General features: G+C 39.9%; 1 protein-coding gene across 1 annotated transcript in view; it reads left to right on the plus strand.

Moving 5' to 3' along the window:
- The window catches only part of LOC117507355 (cytochrome b-c1 complex subunit 1, mitochondrial), a 20,821-nt gene extending 2,294 nt beyond the window's left edge, over positions 1 to 18,527 (plus strand). Inside the window, exons 2-13 of the mRNA XM_034167205.1 lie at positions 1,320 to 1,460; positions 1,581 to 1,667; positions 1,776 to 1,905; positions 7,281 to 7,479; positions 7,687 to 7,766; positions 7,853 to 7,968; positions 8,129 to 8,272; positions 11,361 to 11,521; positions 11,601 to 11,686; positions 17,680 to 17,768; positions 18,012 to 18,087; positions 18,182 to 18,527. Coding sequence (XP_034023096.1) covers positions 1,320 to 1,460; positions 1,581 to 1,667; positions 1,776 to 1,905; positions 7,281 to 7,479; positions 7,687 to 7,766; positions 7,853 to 7,968; positions 8,129 to 8,272; positions 11,361 to 11,521; positions 11,601 to 11,686; positions 17,680 to 17,768; positions 18,012 to 18,087; positions 18,182 to 18,246 — 1,374 coding nt within the window. The 3' untranslated portion in view covers positions 18,247 to 18,527. The remainder of the gene's footprint in view (positions 1 to 1,319; positions 1,461 to 1,580; positions 1,668 to 1,775; positions 1,906 to 7,280; positions 7,480 to 7,686; positions 7,767 to 7,852; positions 7,969 to 8,128; positions 8,273 to 11,360; positions 11,522 to 11,600; positions 11,687 to 17,679; positions 17,769 to 18,011; positions 18,088 to 18,181) is intronic.
- The last annotated feature ends 987 nt before the right edge of the window (positions 18,528 to 19,514 follow it).

Raw genomic sequence — 19,514 nt, forward strand, 5'->3', positions numbered from 1 at the left:
AAACAATCTGGTGCTGCGCCACATTGCCGCTGAATAGCTTTAACTGTCGATGCTCAGCCACCAGCTCAATAGTCACTGCAGTCGAAAGGCCAAATTTCAGTTTTTAGAGTTTGCAATTAGGGCTGCAGCTATCAGTTATTTTAGTAATCAAATATTCTATCTATTATTCCGGCAATTAATTGAGTAATCGGATAAAAAGTACTTTTGCATTTTTAAACAACATTAACAGTCCAGGGCTTTCCTTAAGCAATGGTACAATGTATTTGTGCCATCATGCAGATTGTCAAATTTAGTGTCCCTTTCTGTTTTGCTGGGTAATTATTTTTTTTTTACATCTTTAAAAGTTTCCAAGCATAGCCCCCCCCCCCCCCCCCCCCCAGCTTTTTACAGGACATGTCACATGTTATTTAATGTCTAAGTAACACAAAGTGGCCCTTTAAAAAGCAGGAAATAGTGTTTCAAAGGGTTCCAAATAAAAAAAAAAAATTTCTTGGGGGGAGGGGGGAGAGAGAGATGCTTCTAGACCCTCCTACAATACTTGCGCATACAACGCTCGTCACACAGCTATGCCCTGCTAATTTCCCCCCATGCTGTGAAAAAATCCTGACGAGAACCCTGTTTATTACATCGCTTGTCATTTGCATTGGGGTGAAATTACTGTGCAGTACATTAAGTCCTTTGTTTTTTGTTTATTTCTTACAGTGTGTGGAGCTAGACTACCTGCAATATTTTGTCCATTTTAATTTTTTTTTTCTGCAAATGACTGCATCTCATAAAACATCACTCTGTACAGATTTGAAATCATTGTTTGCAGTGTCTCTATTCAGCAGCCATCTCATCTGTGAAATTTTACACTAATTAATACAAAACATCTATTTATAAGTTGGTGTTTTCTGTGTAAACTCTAATGGGCACTGATCTCATCCGGGGACAGTGATTCAACACAAATGTGTATACTTACGGAAATAAATAAGCACACGTATATCATACTGTGCAGAGTCTTACTGTGTATTCTGCTGGCAGTTTTGTGAACCACACCATCGCATGCGTACTTAATGGTTCAAGACAAATGCATGCACCTACTGGGGTTATCAAAAAATTTTACTGACCTGCTGGCCGTATTGACACGCGTTTGTACACCCGAACACCACGCATGAATTTGCCAGACTTTTTTTCTCACATTATTCTTTTTAATATGGCCAATATGAAATTCCGTTGTGAATTGTTCACTGTCCTGAATTGACACTCTGGAAATGGAAATGTCCTGTTTTACAAACAGGACTTCCGTATTGACTATTTTGGTTTCTTTGTGTTTCTAGCCCATTCTGCTGTCTCTGAGGCGTGGACAGGCCTCTGTCAGCTTTGCCCAGAGCCTAGCAGGAATCCCTGAAACCCAGCTCACCACTCTTGATAATGGCTTTAGGGTGGCATCGGAGGACACTGGACATGCTACATGCACTGTGAGGCCTTGTTATAATAATCTTTATTGGTGTGCAGTCTAGACTGCCATTTCACTTTTAATTTTACAGGTGAGCTCATCATTTCATTTCCTCATATCTCCATCTATTTTACAATCTCAGGTTGGCGTGTGGATCAGTGTGGGGAGTCGCCATGAAACTGAGAAAAACAATGGAACAGGCTTCTTTTTGGAGCACATGGCTTTCAAGGTAAATTAATCTGGTTTACGTAATACAGAGAAAGGTACTTAATCTTGAGCTTGACTTTAACACTTGCCTAGTGGCTTACTACCTCCACCTTTGTTCTTGCACTCCCAGGGAACCAAGAAGTACCCACGAGCAGCCCTGGAACAGCAGGTGGAGTCTATGGGTGCACACCTGAGTGCTTACACGTCTCGAGAGCATAGTGCATTCTACATGAAAATGCTTGCCAAAGACCTGCCTAAAGGTGGGATGACCAGTTACAACCAAAAATGAAATATATCTTTTCACATCTGTATTTCAAAGGCATATTTCTCATTTTTGACAAGGTATACCGTAAATAGAATTATCCTATTGGAAAGAACATGCCTTCATTAATACATACAAAAAAATTCAGCTTAGTATCTTGAACCAAACTTTAGTTTTCATCAAATACCCTGTGTTTTGTTACATACGTGTATAGTGTCTCAAGGCGTATAATAGGCATACATAGGCCCATCGAACATCTGAATGTTCACAAAACCATACACATTTACCACTCATTTGAACAGTGGCATAGCCAAGAATATTTTCTACAGGGACAAAAACCTCCAAAATAAAATTAAAATGTAAATTTAATTTTAACTTTTGGGAACCTCTCTGTTTTGTTTGTGTGTGTGGGGGGGGGGGGGATTGTTATATCTATGTAGGTGTATTGTGGCAACAATGTAACTCAAGAACAGCTCTTTACTTTGTAACTTTTTATTGTGAGTTTTTGTATTTGGTATGCAGTGTTTCAAGGCATACAGTGGGGTAAATAAGTATTTGATCCACTGTTGATTTTGCAAGTTTTCCCACCTACAAAGAATGGAGAAGTCTATAATTCTTGTCGTAGGCACACTTCAACTGTGAGAGACAGAATCTGAAAAAAAATCACATTGTATGATTTTTTTTTTTTAATAATTGCATGTTATTGCATGAAATAAGTATTTGATTAAGTACCAACCAGCAAGAATTCAGGCTCTCATAGACCTGTTAGTTTTTCTTTAAGAAGTCCTCCTATTCTGCACTCTTTACCTGTATTATTAATTGCACCTGTTTGAACGTTTTACCTGTATAAAAGACACCTGTCCACACACTCAGTCAATCATGCTCCAACCTATCCACCATGGCCAAGACCAAAGAGTGGTCTTAAGGACACCAGGGACAAAATTGTAGACCTGCACAAGGTTGGGATGGACTACAGGACAATAGCAAGCAGCTTGGTGAGAAGGCAACAACTGTTGGCGTAATTATTACAAGGCTGTGAAAACGCCGTGGATCTGAGGAATTCTGCAGATTTCATCATGGGGGGGGGGGTTAGTGTTGTACTCTGTAATTGTTACCGTCACTGAGTTTTTAAAATGTCTCTCGCAAAGTTTTTTTTTTTTTTTATGACATCGTGCAAGTCCGGACACTGATCTGTGTCCTCGGATCCACGGAACTTGGCATAGGAATAATGCCACTCAAAGCATAGCTGCTAGGACAGTTGTCGTAAAGCGGGACTGGTTGGTTGCTGCAGCGACGCTGTCTGGCTCCTGCAAGATGCTTAAGCAAAATGTATGTGGACATCTTTTAGAGCTCTCGGGTTTTTAAAAGAAGAATTTTGCAGCTTGTCTGTCATGTCGCGACATCTGACAGAGCAAAGATGCTGTGAAAGATGGTTTGATAAGGACAAGAATCCGTGGAATTGTTGCTGGCTTCATGAACACATCTGAAAGATAAACAGGAAAAGCGAACTGTGCTATCAGGAAACAGTAAGAATTTTTCTCCCCCTGGAAAATAAACATTGTGCTGTTCAAACAGGATGTTAGACAAGATTATGTGGCTCATTTTTATGATTAATCTTGACTATCTTTCATTGGGAACAAAGACATTGTGACTTTGAATGAATTTATACAAGAATGTAAATGAGTTTTTATTCATGTAGACTTTTTTCATGGGGAAAAATACACTGGATTTACAGGAATTTACACAACAATGTGACTTTTTTACTATAAGGTATGTTATTGATGGTTTACCATGATTTTCAAAATATTCTACAAGTTTTACCTGTGGAACAGTTGTTGCCTTCTCACCAAGCTGCTTGAGAATGCAAAAAAAAAAATTAATGCCAGGAGTACCTTTAGGGGCTTTCACAGTGGCGTATTCATAGAGCTGGTCATTGCAGTCTTGTGTTTCATTTAAATACGGCCGAAAGTGTTCGTTCATACTTGCAGCTGCATGTGTTGGCGTTTTAATGTGTGCACACAGTTGCGTGTGCCATGCTGCACCAGTTTCAGTGCTATTTTCTGCCTCTGTGGAAGTGCGCTCTGTTCTCTACTGCATGGTGTGGTGCGGCTCAAAAACAGTCATTTACCATTATTATTATTTTTTTTTTTTTATGCAGCGAGTGCGTGTTTATTTTAGAGTCACAGCTCTTTTCAGCTTTGATCAGACTGATTGATCAGGGCGTTTGATGAGCGCACCGACATACAGCGAGTGCGCGTTTATTTTAGAGTCGCAGCTCTGGAGGGAGAGAGGGAGAGAGAGAGAGATTTTATGAAACGATGCAACACAGTGAAACAGTCAATATATAATTAGTCCAGTATGATAAAGTGAAGCAATGATCTTGTGATACAGTGTTATAGGTGGACATCACATCGACTAAATATAAACCTTATATGGTCTGACAGTTCAATGGACATAGATCTTTGGATTATACATGTATTTGAGGATATACATGTACATGTATGTTTGTTGACAAGTGTGCCATGCTGAAAGTGGAGAATGCTGAAAATCAAGTAAGTCTAGTTATGAAAAAATATTTTGGTCTCAAAAATACACATGTACAGTAGATGGTCTTAGTAAGGGTTTACAGTTTGAATTATAGATATGAACACCTGGCATTTATAGTAGTTTTTAATATCATTTTAATGCAATTTACATGTTTTAAAACAGCAAAAATTGCTTTGGCTCCACCCTGGACCCGCCGGGGCCTGCGGCCCCTGGACCCTGGCTTATTTTCCTCTGAAAATCGAATTTGCCAATCTCATCCCTGTATTTATGTTCCCCAGTCTAGTTTTAGTTTATTTAATTCCCGGGACCATTTGAAACCTAATTTCATGTCATGTAGAAGCATAAGTGGTAAGACTATAAAGAATCTTTGAATTTGTCAAGTTTGTCATTTCTGTGGGACTGGCAGGGAGACTCTATAAATGGTCAAGTCTGGTTTCCTCTCATAACAGCCTGTTTATCCTGTCTACATATTCAACAGAACATTCCTAGGGGCCGTTACACAGGACAGCAGCAACTTAAAACGCGCCTGATCCGCAGAGGGGACGTGAAAACACCTTTCTGTGTAATCGGTTCAGCAGCCCTTGTGCAGTGTTGTCTGTGGTGGAATTGGTGCACTACAGGTGATGTCACATTTCCAGAGATCTGCTGCTTTTTTTGACATGTGCAGGGATTGAAGTTCTTCATCACTATGACTGATTTCCTTCAGTTGGGCTTCCATAAGGCCATGCATGATGATGCTTGGCAGCAGCGTTTGCCCGCTCGACACTGGCGAGTGAATGGTTGTGTTGGACTCGTGCTTCAACGCCCCTCACATGCCCGAGATAGCAAGTTAATTTTCAGCTGCATTTAGAGCAAAATCTGGTGGAAAAATCAACGTATTTCAGTGATGTTCCTGCAGCAGCAGAAGCGTTTTTCTGAGACTGTTTTCAGATAAATAAATACCATTTTCTAATCATGCACATTCCTTCTCATTTATCTCTACGTGGTGTCGGAGTGAACAGACACACACAGCTTGCTCGCTCACTCACTCACTCTGTGAAGCGAGTGCAGGTCCACTCAATCTCAAACTCCAGAGTTAGTTGAACAAAGGGGGGGGATCTTTAAAGCAGAGCAGTGATTAAAAGACTAAATCCTCCAGTGTCTTTAACTGCTGTTACGTTCAGGAATCGACGGTTTATTTTGCATATTAAAGGCTCTTTCTTCCTTCATTCTGTGTGTTGGAGGCGTGGCTTAAACCGACTGCTGCTGCACGGAAAGGAGGGGGTGAGAGGAAGGGGGGCGTAAGGAGTGAGAGGAGGAGGGGGTGGGGTTCATGTTATGGCCACCCAATGTTGTTATTAACTTCTTAAACATTTATGACCAATGCATAACATCAAATGACGTGAAATATAATGAAATGACATTTGTATCGTATTTAACATAAATGACCATAAATTGTGGCTCTGGCAGTAGATTACAAAACAATACAAATCTTAAATTGCTTGACTCATTATCTGAAAAGGGCCCATCATATGCAGTCAATGGGCCCTTATAGATCAGTTTTAAGACATTTAAAGACATTTTGCACATACTACTACTAACTACTACTACAAAAAATGAATGAATGAATGAAAACTGTTTATTTCGAACATTTGATACAACAACAATTACAAGATAGATCAGTAAAGACAACAACAAAAATCAGTTTAACCTCTGAAACATTCAATCAGGATTATGCGGAGTGTCCTAGTTTTACTCTTGCAATTCTGTGTGAAGTGAAATTGAAAAACAATATAAAAAAAAAAAACAATTTTGAAAATAAAAATGAAAAGGGAAACTTATTAGACCTTTTTACCTTAAATCTTAGGATGCAATCACAAAAGGGTTTCTATAAAAGGTAGCTGAACATTTTATGTTTTTGCTGTAAAAATGATTTTATTTTCATTTATTTTTGCTTTGATCCCTTTATATGTTGGATTTTGGAGTTTGCTGTCATATTTCCTCACTGTCCATGCACACGTCTACAGACCAACAGGACAAAACAGACAAAATGAGCTCAATATTAAATGGATAACTTTTCATACTCCTCAGTTTGATTTTATCTTGTGTGTGGGTGCATTTCTCTGTAATTCATGCTGGTGGCGTTAGCTAAATCTGCAGAAAAAAATGACTATTGGATAATTAACACTTTCAGTGGACTTCTTATGGTTGGAAAACAACTAATCATGAAAGTAAGTGGGTTTTTTTCTTTCTTAAAAAAAAAAAAAAACATTGCAGGGACTGACATAAAACCACATGACTGTTGTCCTCTTTAGAAAACTCACTTTGTCCTCCAACTGTCACTCTAAACTGACCTGGGAGTCAAACTCTGGATGGTACAGTTCATGAAAAACTGATGAGCCCACAATGAACTTAATGTACTTGTATAATAAAGTGCATCATGCAAGGTATTTTTGTGTAGGTGCTGTCAGGCGCACAGCAGTGTGGGGTGGGGAGCGCACACATAATCTGAACTGACTACAAAAATGTGGAAAATGATTCAGTTAATATTTAGCTCATTTTGTCTTCCATGGTGACAGCTCATTAGTTCTACAGGTCGTCATCATAACAGTAATTTGGGTGCAGATTACTTCAGCAGCTGCAAGTTAAACGTGTCTGATATGATGTGTGCCAACAGTGACAGCAGAGTCGCGCTGCATGTCTGCTTCTGCTGAATTGACACTGGAGCTTTCAGAAGCCCAGAATGAACCATCAGCAGCAGGAAGATTATAAGACAAATATCAAGTGTGTAAATGAAAATGTTGAGTTTTTTTTTTTTCTTCTTCTTCTTTTTTCTTTTCTTTGTAGCTGTGGAGCTGCTGTCAGAGGTGGTGCAGGATATGTCTCTGAGCGAGGCAGAGATCGAACAGCAGAGGAGTGTAATATTGCATGAACTGGAAGAATCTGAGAGTAACTTGCAGGAAGTCTGCATGGACCTGCTGCATACCACAGCATATCAAGGCACCTCCCTGGCACATAGTGTTTCCGGACCATCCAGCAATGCCAGGCAGGAACAAAATGACACATGCTTTTAAATTTGACAGTACTGGAGCAACTCAGCTACTTTCAACAAATATTCAATACTGTTGAATACTGATAGAAGTCACTGAAAAATTTGTACTTCCCATGAAGTGCTTTTAATTTCCCATATTTTTCTTTTCTTAATGCTTAAACCATTTGGTAAATTAATAGCAATGCACACATGTTCTTCCAGGACTCTTACCCGTGAGAACCTGGTTGAATACATCAACCTCCACTACAAGGCTCCACGCATGGTACTGGCTGCTGCTGGAGGTAGGTTATTTTAAATATTTTGTCCGTTGACTGAAAGCATTGTCTTCTGGGTGGTATTTTTCCTGTTTTCTTGTTACGCTGTGCAGGTGTAAATCATGATGAACTGGTCAATTTGGCCAAAACTCACTTCAGCCGATTGTCTCATGAGTATGAGGGCGATGCCATCCCCGTGTTGCCACCCTGCCGATTTACTGGCAGTGAGGTGTGTTGGAATTTTTACCGTCACACTTATAAACCTTTGAGGACGTTGAGTTTGTTGTAATATTAAAGAGTTGTATTACAGTCCTAATCTATACTTGAACTTGCTTTGTGATTCTATGAGCAGGCACTGGTGATTTTGGCTGTTGCCTTTCTGTTCTTAGATCAGAGTGCGTGATGATAATCTTCCTCTGCCACACATTGCCATTGCTATAGAGGGTCCTGGTGTTTCTAGCCCTGACCTTGTACCTCTCATGGTGGCTAACGCCATCGTTGGCAGTTTTGACCTGACATATGGTGGCGGAAAGGTGAGGTGAAATTCAGAATAGATTTTTTTTCTTTTTTTCCCCTCTGTGTTGGTATTTTATACAGTATTGAGAAGATGAATGAATTGAGAATTTATGGTTTTCCCATCACAGTCTTCAGTTTTGTACCACTTGCAATATCCCCTTTAAGCTTTGCCCACTGGAGACTTTGCTTGTCTCGAGTGGCCATTATAGAGGGGTAGATGATTATCCTCTCTGAAGACCTGAATCAGGGGCTTCAGCCCTGAATCTGGACCTACCGGGAGAAACATGGGGCATACAGCATTTAAAGCTCCCATTTTTGCTTAAAATGTTTATTCGAAACAGATGATTAACTTTGGTCTGAGATTTGCTGTATTTTTTGAAGTGCAAATACAAAAATGGTTGTGGTGTTTTTGTCAATCCGTGACTTATCTATCAGAAAGTCCACATTCTTGTGTACATAATCATGCAGGTTGACATGACTGTGATGTGATTAAATGTGCAGCTATCACCAAGAGCATACATAGTTTGCTGCCAAAGAGGGTGAGGGACATAACTCAAAGAACAAACTGAGAGCCATTAATAGAAGCCATTAGGGCTGCAGCTATCAAATATTTTTGGAACTACGTATTCTGTTGATTATTTTATTGATTAATCGGATAAAAAGTAGTTTTGTGTTTTTTAAACAATATCAGTAGTGGCAGGGCTCTCCCTAAGCAGTGGCACAACGTCGCTATGTCATGCAGATTTGTAAGTTTAGGGTGTACCCTCTCTCTCCGTTTTCCCAGGTAATTATTTTTTTGTTTCCACATTAAGACTTTTGGAGCTTTGCCAAACCATAAGCCCAGGTGGTCTGTGAAATCTTCAGTCTGCGGACAAGATATATATATATTTTTTCCTCCTTCTCTTATTGCACATTTCATTTGCAGTCTTTATTACTGTGATTTATTCAGTGTATATTTATACATGCAATACAGAGTGCAGCTCAAACCGAAGTCAAATTCCTTGTTTTCTTTGGATACTTGGCGAATAACAAAGCCTTTGAAAAACGGCTGTGGAGTGCAGTGTTTCCACAAAAGCTGCGCTGATAAATTAACTGTACAGCCTGTTAATTTAAAAACTCGTATCAAATGTGAATACTGCTTTTTTTTTTTTTTGGATCATTAAACATGATTCACTTAAAGTGCGTGTCCTTTTGCTTCACCTGCAGAGGCGGAGAACAGCCAGTGGACCAAACGGTGTTTTAAAAAACTATATAGAAACACATTGCTTTACTTTAAACGTGCAATAAGTTTGTTTCCACACACTCACGAGCGCCACTAGCTTTTACCTTATGGCAAGCTAAAAGTGTATGCTTTCCTTATGGCTGAACAACTGTCCAGTTTCTGGGTATTCTGTGTTAGTACGCGCCCGCAGCCGACGTGCTCGATGAATTCCTGCGCAAAAAGTAGTTCCCAGATAATTGTGACATATTCCGGTGAGATAATGAGTATATCTCATCTAAATTCATTCTAAAATTTACCAGTCATAAAATTATAAATATAACTGAAGTTTTAAGAGTGGCCGTAATAAATATTTAAGAAACTTAAATTTTATGAGCAACTTCACCTGTTATCGCTCAAGCACATTGTAAACATTGACACGATGGAGTTTGATGCTGAAGAGTTCAGAAAGATACAGCTGGAATGGCTTAATTTCCATTTACAGTTGGCGATGAAAGACTTGGGTGTTAACTCCGTGTTGAAGTCAGAACAGAAAGCTGCACTGAAAGACATCTATCTGGAAAGAGACACATTCTATATGGTGTCACAGAAAACGAGAGTAGCACGCTGAGCAGGGTGGTGAAAGTAGTCCGGTGAGTTCAATCTGTAGGCGAGCTATCCCACAATGCCAAAATGGCAGAGATGTTGGTCCAATGAGAGTGGCACTCTGAGCAGGGTGGTCTGTTTCAGATGATCAACGCTGACCCGCTTTCACTTAAAAGGCTGTATTTTACTCGGCATGCGGCTTTAAGTTGTGGCATCACCTGCTACATTGATTAGCTCTTACATTAGTTATGCACATACTCTATGGTCTTCCTCTCTGGTTTTTGTGGGAGCGTTACAGTGCCACATACAGGCCTGGCGTATATACAACAGCATTAAACGAAGCCCCGAGGCAAAGAATTTGCCTCAAACATTTTTTGTAGTCAAATTATTTGAGTTACTCTATTAATCATTTCGGCCCTAGAAGTAATCAGCAACATTGAGTCGATTGGAGGGTCTATCAGTTTTGATACTTGTTCAATTCATTGCCCAGCCTAATGCCGCGTTCACACCGGGCGCGACACGAGCGATTGCAGCCACAGGTTGCCATGTAATCCCTATGTAAGAACACGTTTTGGCGCCAAACTGCGCAGCACGATGAGATGGACGCGAGTGAAGCGATGCGATTTTGAGCGTTTTGCGCGTTTGTGGCGCGATATTGCGTCGCGCCGCGTTGCCCTCCTCCCAAAGTTCAAAAATCTGAACTTTTTAATAAAGCAAATGGTGACTGGTTTCTAAACACAATTATGACAGTTTTTTGGGGGAAGAGCCAGCTGCAGCAAGCAGTGGAGTTTTTTTATTTTTTTTTATTATTATTTACATGTGCGCGCGCAAACGGGACAGTTGATCCTCAAACTGGCTCCCGCAGAGGTGGAACGACCGCTGAAAGTGGCCGTCACCCAGACACAGCTCCTGGAGCAAATAATGATACTCTATGTATTGGGAGCTTTCCACAGCAACTCGCTCCGTGTGATCAAGGTCCGTCATGTTAGCTTGACTGACAACCGGAGCCGGCGAGCGGAATGGAAGCTCGTCCTATTTGATGATGCACCGAGGCAAATTTTCGCAGCGAAAGTCCACCCAAGCAGAGCGACACCGGGCGAAGGAGGCGCGTATGTCGCCTGGCGACCCACGTGAATTTGTAGCGTCTGATCGCGCCCGGTGTGAACGCGGCATTACTGTTAATGCTCTTGTTGTACCAATTACATTCTTGTGAATCTCAAATACTTAAATGCAGCTTGTCAGATTAACATAAATAATCAAAGAACAGGAGGATATCACATTTGTTCTTCTCTCACATGCAGCATTTGAGCAGTCGTCTTGCACGCATGGCAGCGGTGGGGGGTGTGTGTCTCAGCTTCCAGACTTTCTACTCCTCCTACAGCGACACTGGCCTGTTGGGCAATTACTTTGTCCCTAAGAAACACAATATCGAGGATGTGATGTTCTGGGTGCAGAATGCCTGGTGAGTGTTGTTTTTTGGATGGTGGTTTTATTGCAAGATGATGCACTTAAGTCTTTCTTACACTTTGTGCTCTCTGTAGGATGAACTTGTCCACCACAGTAACGGACACTGATTTAGCCAGAGCAAAGAATTTCCTGAAAGCCAGCGTGGTGGGACAGCTCAATGGTACTTTTTTTTTTTTTTACCTTTATTTAACCAGGTTAGTCCCATTGAGATCAAGATCTCTTTTGCAAAGGAGACCTGGGCAGTTATAAAGTTTCCAGTTCACCTAACCTTCTTGTCTTTAAATGATGTGTCCATGTGTTACTTGATGTGTCCGTTAATACCACTCAGCAGTTGTGTGACAGATCAGTTAATCTGTGATACATATGGGCTGCCCACCCACACGAGCCGCAGATTAATGCAAAGTTTACACATCAGTGTGGACAACTGATTTATTGTCGTGATGACTTGTTTTTAAAGTAGGAACTGCATAAATTTTGACACCAAGGTTGCTGTAATCTGTGCATTCATGCCAAGGGAGCATGTTAAAAGTACCAGTTCTGCCGCCTTAGAGTAGAGCCAGTGCACTGACTCTTCAGACAAGGGCTGAGGAGTCAGTTGAGCTCTGGGGAAAAGGACTTTTCCCAACTTTTGCTGAGTGATATGTCATTTTAAAGTGCTATGAAAATAAAGTGCATCCAGAAAGTATTCACAGCGCTTCACTTTTTCCACTTTTTTTGCACCAGCCTTATTCTAAAATGGATGACATTGTTTTTTCCTCAAAATTCTACACAGAATACCCCATATTGACAATTTGGGGGGGAAAAAAATGTACATAAGTATTCACAGCTTTTGCCATGAAGCTCAAAATTGAGCTCAGGTGCATCCTAAGATGTTTCTACAGCTTAATTGGAGTCCACTTGGGGTGAAGTCAGTTGATTGGACATGATTTGGAAAGAAACACCTGTCTACATATAAGGTCCCACAGTTGACAGTGCATGTCAGAGCACAAAGCATGAAGCCAAACGAATGTCTGTAGACCTTTGAGACAGGATTGCCTCAAGGCACAAATCTGGGGAAGGGTACAGAATCATTTCTGCTGCTTTGAAGGTCTCAATGAGCACCGTGGTCTCCATCATCTGTAAATGGAAGAAGTTCAGATCCACCAGGACTCTTCATAGAGCTGGCCACCCATCTACAATTCCTGGCAAAAATTATGGAATCACCAGCCTCGGAGGATGTTCATTCAGTTGTTTAATTTTGTAGAAAAAAAAAGCAGATCACAGACATGACACAAAACTAGTCATTTCAAATGGCAACTTTCTGGCTTTAAGAAACACTATAAGAAATCAGGAAAAATAATTGTGGCAGTCAGTAACGGATACTTTTTTAGACCAAGCAGAGGGAAAAAAATATGGACTCACTCAATTCTGAGGAATAAATTATGGAATCACCCTGTAAATTTTCATCCCCAAAACTAACACCTGCATCAAATAAGATCAGCTCGTTAGTCTGCATCTAAAAAGGAGTGATCACACCTTGGACAGCTGTTGCACCAAGTGGACTGACATGAATTATGGCTCCAACACGAGAGATGTCAATCGAAACAAAGGAGAGGATTATCAAACTCTTAAAAGAGGGTAAATCATCACGCAATGTTGCGAAAGATGTTGGTTGTTCACAGCTGTGTCTAAACTCTGGACCAAATACAAACATGGGAAGGTTGTTAAAGGCAAACATACTGGTAGACCAAGGAAGACATTAAAGCATCAAGACAGAAAACTTGAAGCAATATGTCTCAAAAATCGAAAATGCACAACAAAACAAATGAGGAACGAATGGGAGGAAACTGGAGTCAACGTCTGTGACCAAACTGAAAGAAACCGCTTAAAGGAAATGGGATTTACATACAGAAAAGCTAATCGAAAGCCATCATTAACACCTAAACAGAAAAAAACAAGGTTACAATGGGCTAAGGAAAAGCAATCGTGGACTGTGGATGACTGGATGAAAGTCATATTCAGTGATGAATCTCGTATCTGCATTGGGCAAGGTGATGATGCTGGAACTTTTGTTTGGTGCCGTTCCAATGAGATTTATAAAGATGACTGCCTGAAGAGAACATGTAAATTTCCACAGTCATTGATGATATGGGGCTGCATGTCAAGTAAAGGCACTGGGGAGATGGCTGTCATTACATCATCAATAAATGCACAAGTTTACGTTGATATTTCGGACACTTATCCCATCAATTGAAAGGAAGTTTGGGGATGATATAATTTTTCAAGAAGATAATGCATCTTGCCATAGAGCAAAAACTGTGAAAACATTCCTTGCAAAAAGACACATAGGGTCAATGTCATGGCCTGCAAATAGTCCGGATCTTAATCCAATTGAAAATCTTTGGTGGAAGTTGAAGAAAATGGTCCATGACAAGGCTCCAACCTGCAAAGCTGATCTGACAACAGCAATCAGAGAAAGTTGGAGCCAGATTGATGAAGAGTACTGTTTGTCACTCAAGTCCATGCCTCAGAGACTGCAAGCTGTTATAAAAGCCAGAGGTGGTGCAACAAAATGCTAGTAATGTGTTGGAGTGTTATTTTGTTTTTCATGATTCCATAATTTTTTCCTCAGAATTGAGTGATTCCATATTTTTTTCCCTCTGCTTGGTCTAAAAAAGTAACAGTTACTGACTCCCACAATTTTTTTTTTCCCTGATTTCTTATAGTGTTTCTTAAAGCCAGAAAGTTGCCATTTGAAATGACTTTAGTTTTGTGTCATGTCTGTGATCTGCTTTGTTTCTACAAAATTAAACAACTGAATGAACATCCTCCGAGGCCGGTGATTCCATAATTTTTGCCAGGGGTTGTAAACTGAGCAATCTGGGTAGAAGGGCCTTAGTCAGGGAGGTGAACAAGAACCTGATGGTCACTCTGTCAGAGTTCTAGCATTCCTCTGTGGAGAGAGGAGAACCTTCCAGAAGGACAACCATCTCTGCAGCAATCCACCAATCAGGTCTGCATGGTAGAGTGGCCAGACAGAAGCCACTCCTTACTAAAAGGCACATGGCAGCCCACCTGGAGTTTGCCAAATGGTAACTGAAGGATTCTCAGAACATGAGAATCAAAATTCTCTGGTCTGAGACAAAGATTGAACTCTTTGGTGTGAATGCCAGGTGTCATGTTTGGTGGAAACCAAGCACCATCCCAACAGTGAAGCATGGTGGTGGCAGCTTCATGCTGTGGGGATGTTTTTTAGTGGCAGTAACTGGGAGACTAGTCAGGATTGAGGGAAAGATGAATGCAGCAATGAACAGAGACATCCTGGATGAAAACTTGCTCCAGAGCGCTCTTGACTCACACTAGGGAAACGGTTCATCTTTCAGCAGGACAATGACCTTAAGCGCACAGCCAAGATATCACATGAGTGGCTTCAGGACAACTCTGTGAATGTCCTTGATTGGCCCAGCCAGAGCCCAGACCTGAATCCAGTTGAACATCATATCATTATGGAGTGTGGGAATAGAATTTTGAGGGGAAAAAATTGCTTTACTCTGTTTTGTAATAAGGCTGTAACGTAACAAAGTGTGGAAAAAGTGTTGTGTATACTTTCTGGATGCACTGTAGAGTTAGGAATGTGATGACAGTCTGTTTGAGAATTATTTTATTTATTTTTTAAGTAAAACAACTCCGCCTTGTTTATAATTAAAAGATGAAAACCGTTTCATAATTGGTCTTAACCTGGGAGGATTTTTCGAAATGCACCATGGAGAATGTTCTCTGGAAACACCTAAGGGAGGTCCCTCAGACCCCCATCGGTCATTTTGGAGTTTGTGCTTTAGGGCCTGGTCACACGTAGATAGTTGAACAAAGGAAGAAAAGGCACAAATCATCGAGAAAAGGTGGACAAATGATCCCGCACTTTTCCTATCACTGAAAAACCTGCGAATTACGAGTGCAAAAAGGAACGAAACTAAACTGAAACTAAAAAAAAAAAAAAATGAAGCGAATGGTTGACGCTTCAAACGAAATCAAAAGGAAACATTCACAATGACTTGACAGACAGCAAGTATGAGACAGCGCAGCCAACCTTGTCCTCATGTCCGCAGCACTTGCAGGTGCAGGATTTGGTTGCCTTAACAGGCAGGGGCGTCGGACTGGGGGGGGGGGGGGGTAAAGGGTTAAATGTACTCAGGGCCCAGAGCATTGGGGGGGGTGCACAAAAAACTGACATTAAATGCATTTTTCTGTTGCATGTTAATGTCCATGCAATTCATGTTGTAAAACAATATAATTAGGATGAATGTATAAATGTTGCAAAACATAATTCTGCTCTAACAATAATATTGAAAGATCTCTGAGGGCCCTTCCACCCCTGCACAGTTGTACAATGGTTTAGTCCCAGCGCACAGGCAGAAAGAGGTGTTTAGTAGTGCTGAAACAACTAATCGATTATTAAAATAGTTGTCAACTAATTTAGTCATCAGTTAGTTGTTAAATAACTTTGTTTTACTGCAAATGTTTCGTTGCTTCCATATAAATCAACCGTTTCTGCAGCGCGGCTTTGCTTGAACCTTGAACCAATCGAAGCAGTGATTCGCAGATCGAAGCAGTGCTTTGATCTGGTGCTTTGTTGATTCAGTGTTTTATTTAGCTTAATCTTAATTTTTCCCCACTAACATCCCAAAGAGCATATGTCTGAGAGTAATATTTACCTTTTTATGTTAATCTGACCTGTTATGGTCTTCTGAAACAGTTGATGTATTTTATAACTTTAAAACGGGATCGATGCTAACGTATTAGCATGTCTATGGCGTTTTCAATGTTAAAGTTAGCATTAAGCTGTTGCAGCTGTCATCACATTTGTTTTCTGTATAATAATTCATGGCTCATCGGTTGTTGTCGTAAGAGTCAAATGTATTACAGATTGTAATATTTTATTCATTTATTTTTATTTATATATCAATAATAATAATAATAGCAGCAACAACAACAGTAATAGTAATAATAACTAATAATGCCACAATACAGTTTTAGAGAAACGGGCAAAAAGAATCTGATAAAACAAAACAAAAAAGATTAAGCCAACTAACAATGAACATAAATATATAAATAAATATAGAATAACTTTCCTGTGAACACCTAGTGACTCTTTCACCTCCACTTCATCCCTGTTTTATTTGTTTAATGATAATTTGTTTTGGTCAAACCACATCTAAACTGTTTTTACACAAGAAAAAAAATAAAATTCAGTAAACTGCACATTTGTGTCTTTTCTCATGAAAATGTGTTTTTAAAGATCATGTATTACACTTTAATCAGGCCTTTAAAATATGTTTGTGGACTCGCTGTAATATGTTGTCACTGGTTGATAGTTGCTGTAGGCATCTAAAAATGCTCATAATTGGGTGAAACCTGATGGAAATCTCTTTGTGGTGTCGGTGATGTATGTATGTGCAAAATAAAACAAAACACTACTCCAGGTATGTTTTGACGAGAATATAACATAACTTTATTACAAGCTCAAACGTTGATGTTGCGTGATAAAGGCCTTTTAATAACTCACTTAAATAATGGCAAAACTGACATGTAAGTAAAAAAAAAAAAAAAAAAAAACAATGTTCCGATATTGTTTCTGTATGACAACGTTGATTTTTTTTTTTTGTCCCAAACATGGACGAGTCATCAGCAATACAAGGATGTTACATGCAGCTCATCTGAGCTTTAGTTATTGATCTGTTCAGCTATCGTCAACCTTTGTTCTATGCGCCAGGCTTGGAAGGTTGGACGACAGTCAAATGGAATGCTGATGTTACGGGAACTACGCAAACAATGATCAGTTAAGGCAGAAAGCAAAACGAAATACAGGTGAATTGAGCTTGTCGTCGGGGTTCGTTCACATTTTTCAACAGTTTGAAAATTCTGACAAAGCGTCTGCTGGATGACTGTTAAACAATGCCTCCGAAATTCAGCGCAAGTCCAGATTTCTTGTTTCGTTTTGGCTTCGGTGTCTTTCGTTAGTGCCGTGTGACCGGGGCTTGAGGCCAGCTTCGTCTGACCTGCTTGGCCACAGAAAGTGTTTTTTCTTTGTTTTTAAATCCTCCTGTCGTCATCACTAGCAAATACATGCACTCCATCCAGTGTATTGGAACTCAGTATGTCGTGGTGTCTCTTTAGGAACAACACCAATTTGTGACGAAATCGGCAGAAACATCCTGAACTACGGCCGACGTATTCCTCCGTCCGAGTGGGTGGCTCGAATTGATGTGAGTTGATACTATGATGTAGAGAAGTGCTGAAAACTTTTTACTTTCAAAATTCTATGTCCACAAAGTTTTTGACCATTACCATATATTCCAAGATTGACGGTATTTAACATTTACCCCTTTAGTGATTCTGATCTCTCACTTGTTTCACCTTTTTGCTGCAGGAATCAAAACGGTAACTAAATTATGCGCACATGTTCTTGTCTGTCACCCCCACCTTTGTTTTGTTTTCCTCTCCTCCAGGCTGTGACCCCTCAGATGGTGTGTGACATTAGCTCCAAGTATATGTACGATAGGTGCCCAGCTGTGGTGGGCATCGGTGAGTTGTTCTGAGGTTTTTGTTCTTGGTGCAGGTTTTTAATCCACGTTCTGCTGCTTTGCTCTAACCTGTCTGTTTCTCCTTCCTGCTCCAGGCCCCATTGAGCAGCTTCCTGACTACTCCAGAGTCCGCAGTTCCATGTACTGGCTGAGGTTTTAAGATGTGCTACCCCCTGCCCCCCATCTCTCTCTTCAGCCTTTCTTTCCCTCTTTCTTCACTGCAAGGCTGAAGAGCTGAGGATTGTCCACCTGTCCTTTCCTCCTTGTCTGTCCTCCACACCCTGCCCTCTGGGACACTGTCTGCAGGCTCAGGTGAGAGAGAAGGCTTTGAACATCAGCCAGTCTCCTAGCACATCAGTACTCTACACAGGAGCAAGAGTATTTATAATTTCTGTGAGGTTTCTGTTCACTATACATAACTTCATTCTGATGAATAAAACTAAAAATTGGAGTTGTTTTGTTTCATCATGGATAAATACCTTTTTGTGTGTGTTTTTTTTTATTTATATATTGCATTATCATTTGGTTTAGAGCTGCAGTAAGAAATCAGATTAATTGGCAACTATTTTATAACCAATTAATGGTTTTGAATTATTTCAAACAAAAAAAGGTTTAACTTTCATGAATATAATTTAACCCATAACTAATCTAAGAAATGTATTGGTTTATAGACAATTAACTTGAATTTGCCATCATTTGTTACATTCTCTAGTTATCCAAATTTAAGAGGCCTTGATGTAGTTCTTATTTAAAGTGAAGTTTTAGTGACATAAACCCACTGAGTTCAGTGTTTCTTCTTTGTCTGGCTTGATTTTTACATCTTCAGTGTCACTGCCAATCTGACCCAGTTCCATCATTTCTGATGTACCAGTCAGATGATATTCTTAATCAGATGAAATTTGAGCCATTTCAGTTTGCTGAATTGCTGCATGGGGTGGGGGTGTAATTGAAATTCATGGACTAAATTTTTAAGCAGGTCCTTCCGGAATCAAAAAGGCAAACTGTTTGCATGTTTTAAATGCTTGTTAGAGAGAGGACGTAATATAATATTAAGGAAGGTGACAGGTTAATGAAGGCTTGGGGAAAAAGGCTTTTATTTTGAAGTTGCTAATTTTTCAGTTTGTGTGTGTGTGTGTGTGTGTGTGTGTGTGTGTGTCTAAGATGGTTTTTATATTTGCATATTTTTTAATAACAATAACAATTTGGGGGGTGGGGCAACAAAACATCTTCCAACCTTTACATTTAAAAGAATTTTGTCATTATAAGAAGAAAATTAATCCAGATTAAATCAGTGCTTTGCACCTTCTTCCAGGTTTTGGAAAACCAAGAGTTTCCTCAGTTTGTTTCTCATCACAGATTTAGAATTGAGTTACAAATAAATAAAATAAAACTTCTTTCAAGCTTTATATTTTTTGTGTGAATTCATGC

This window comes from Thalassophryne amazonica, chromosome 3, assembly GCF_902500255.1.
Source record: "Thalassophryne amazonica chromosome 3, fThaAma1.1, whole genome shotgun sequence".
NCBI classification, from domain to species: Eukaryota; Metazoa; Chordata; class Actinopteri; order Batrachoidiformes; family Batrachoididae; genus Thalassophryne; species Thalassophryne amazonica.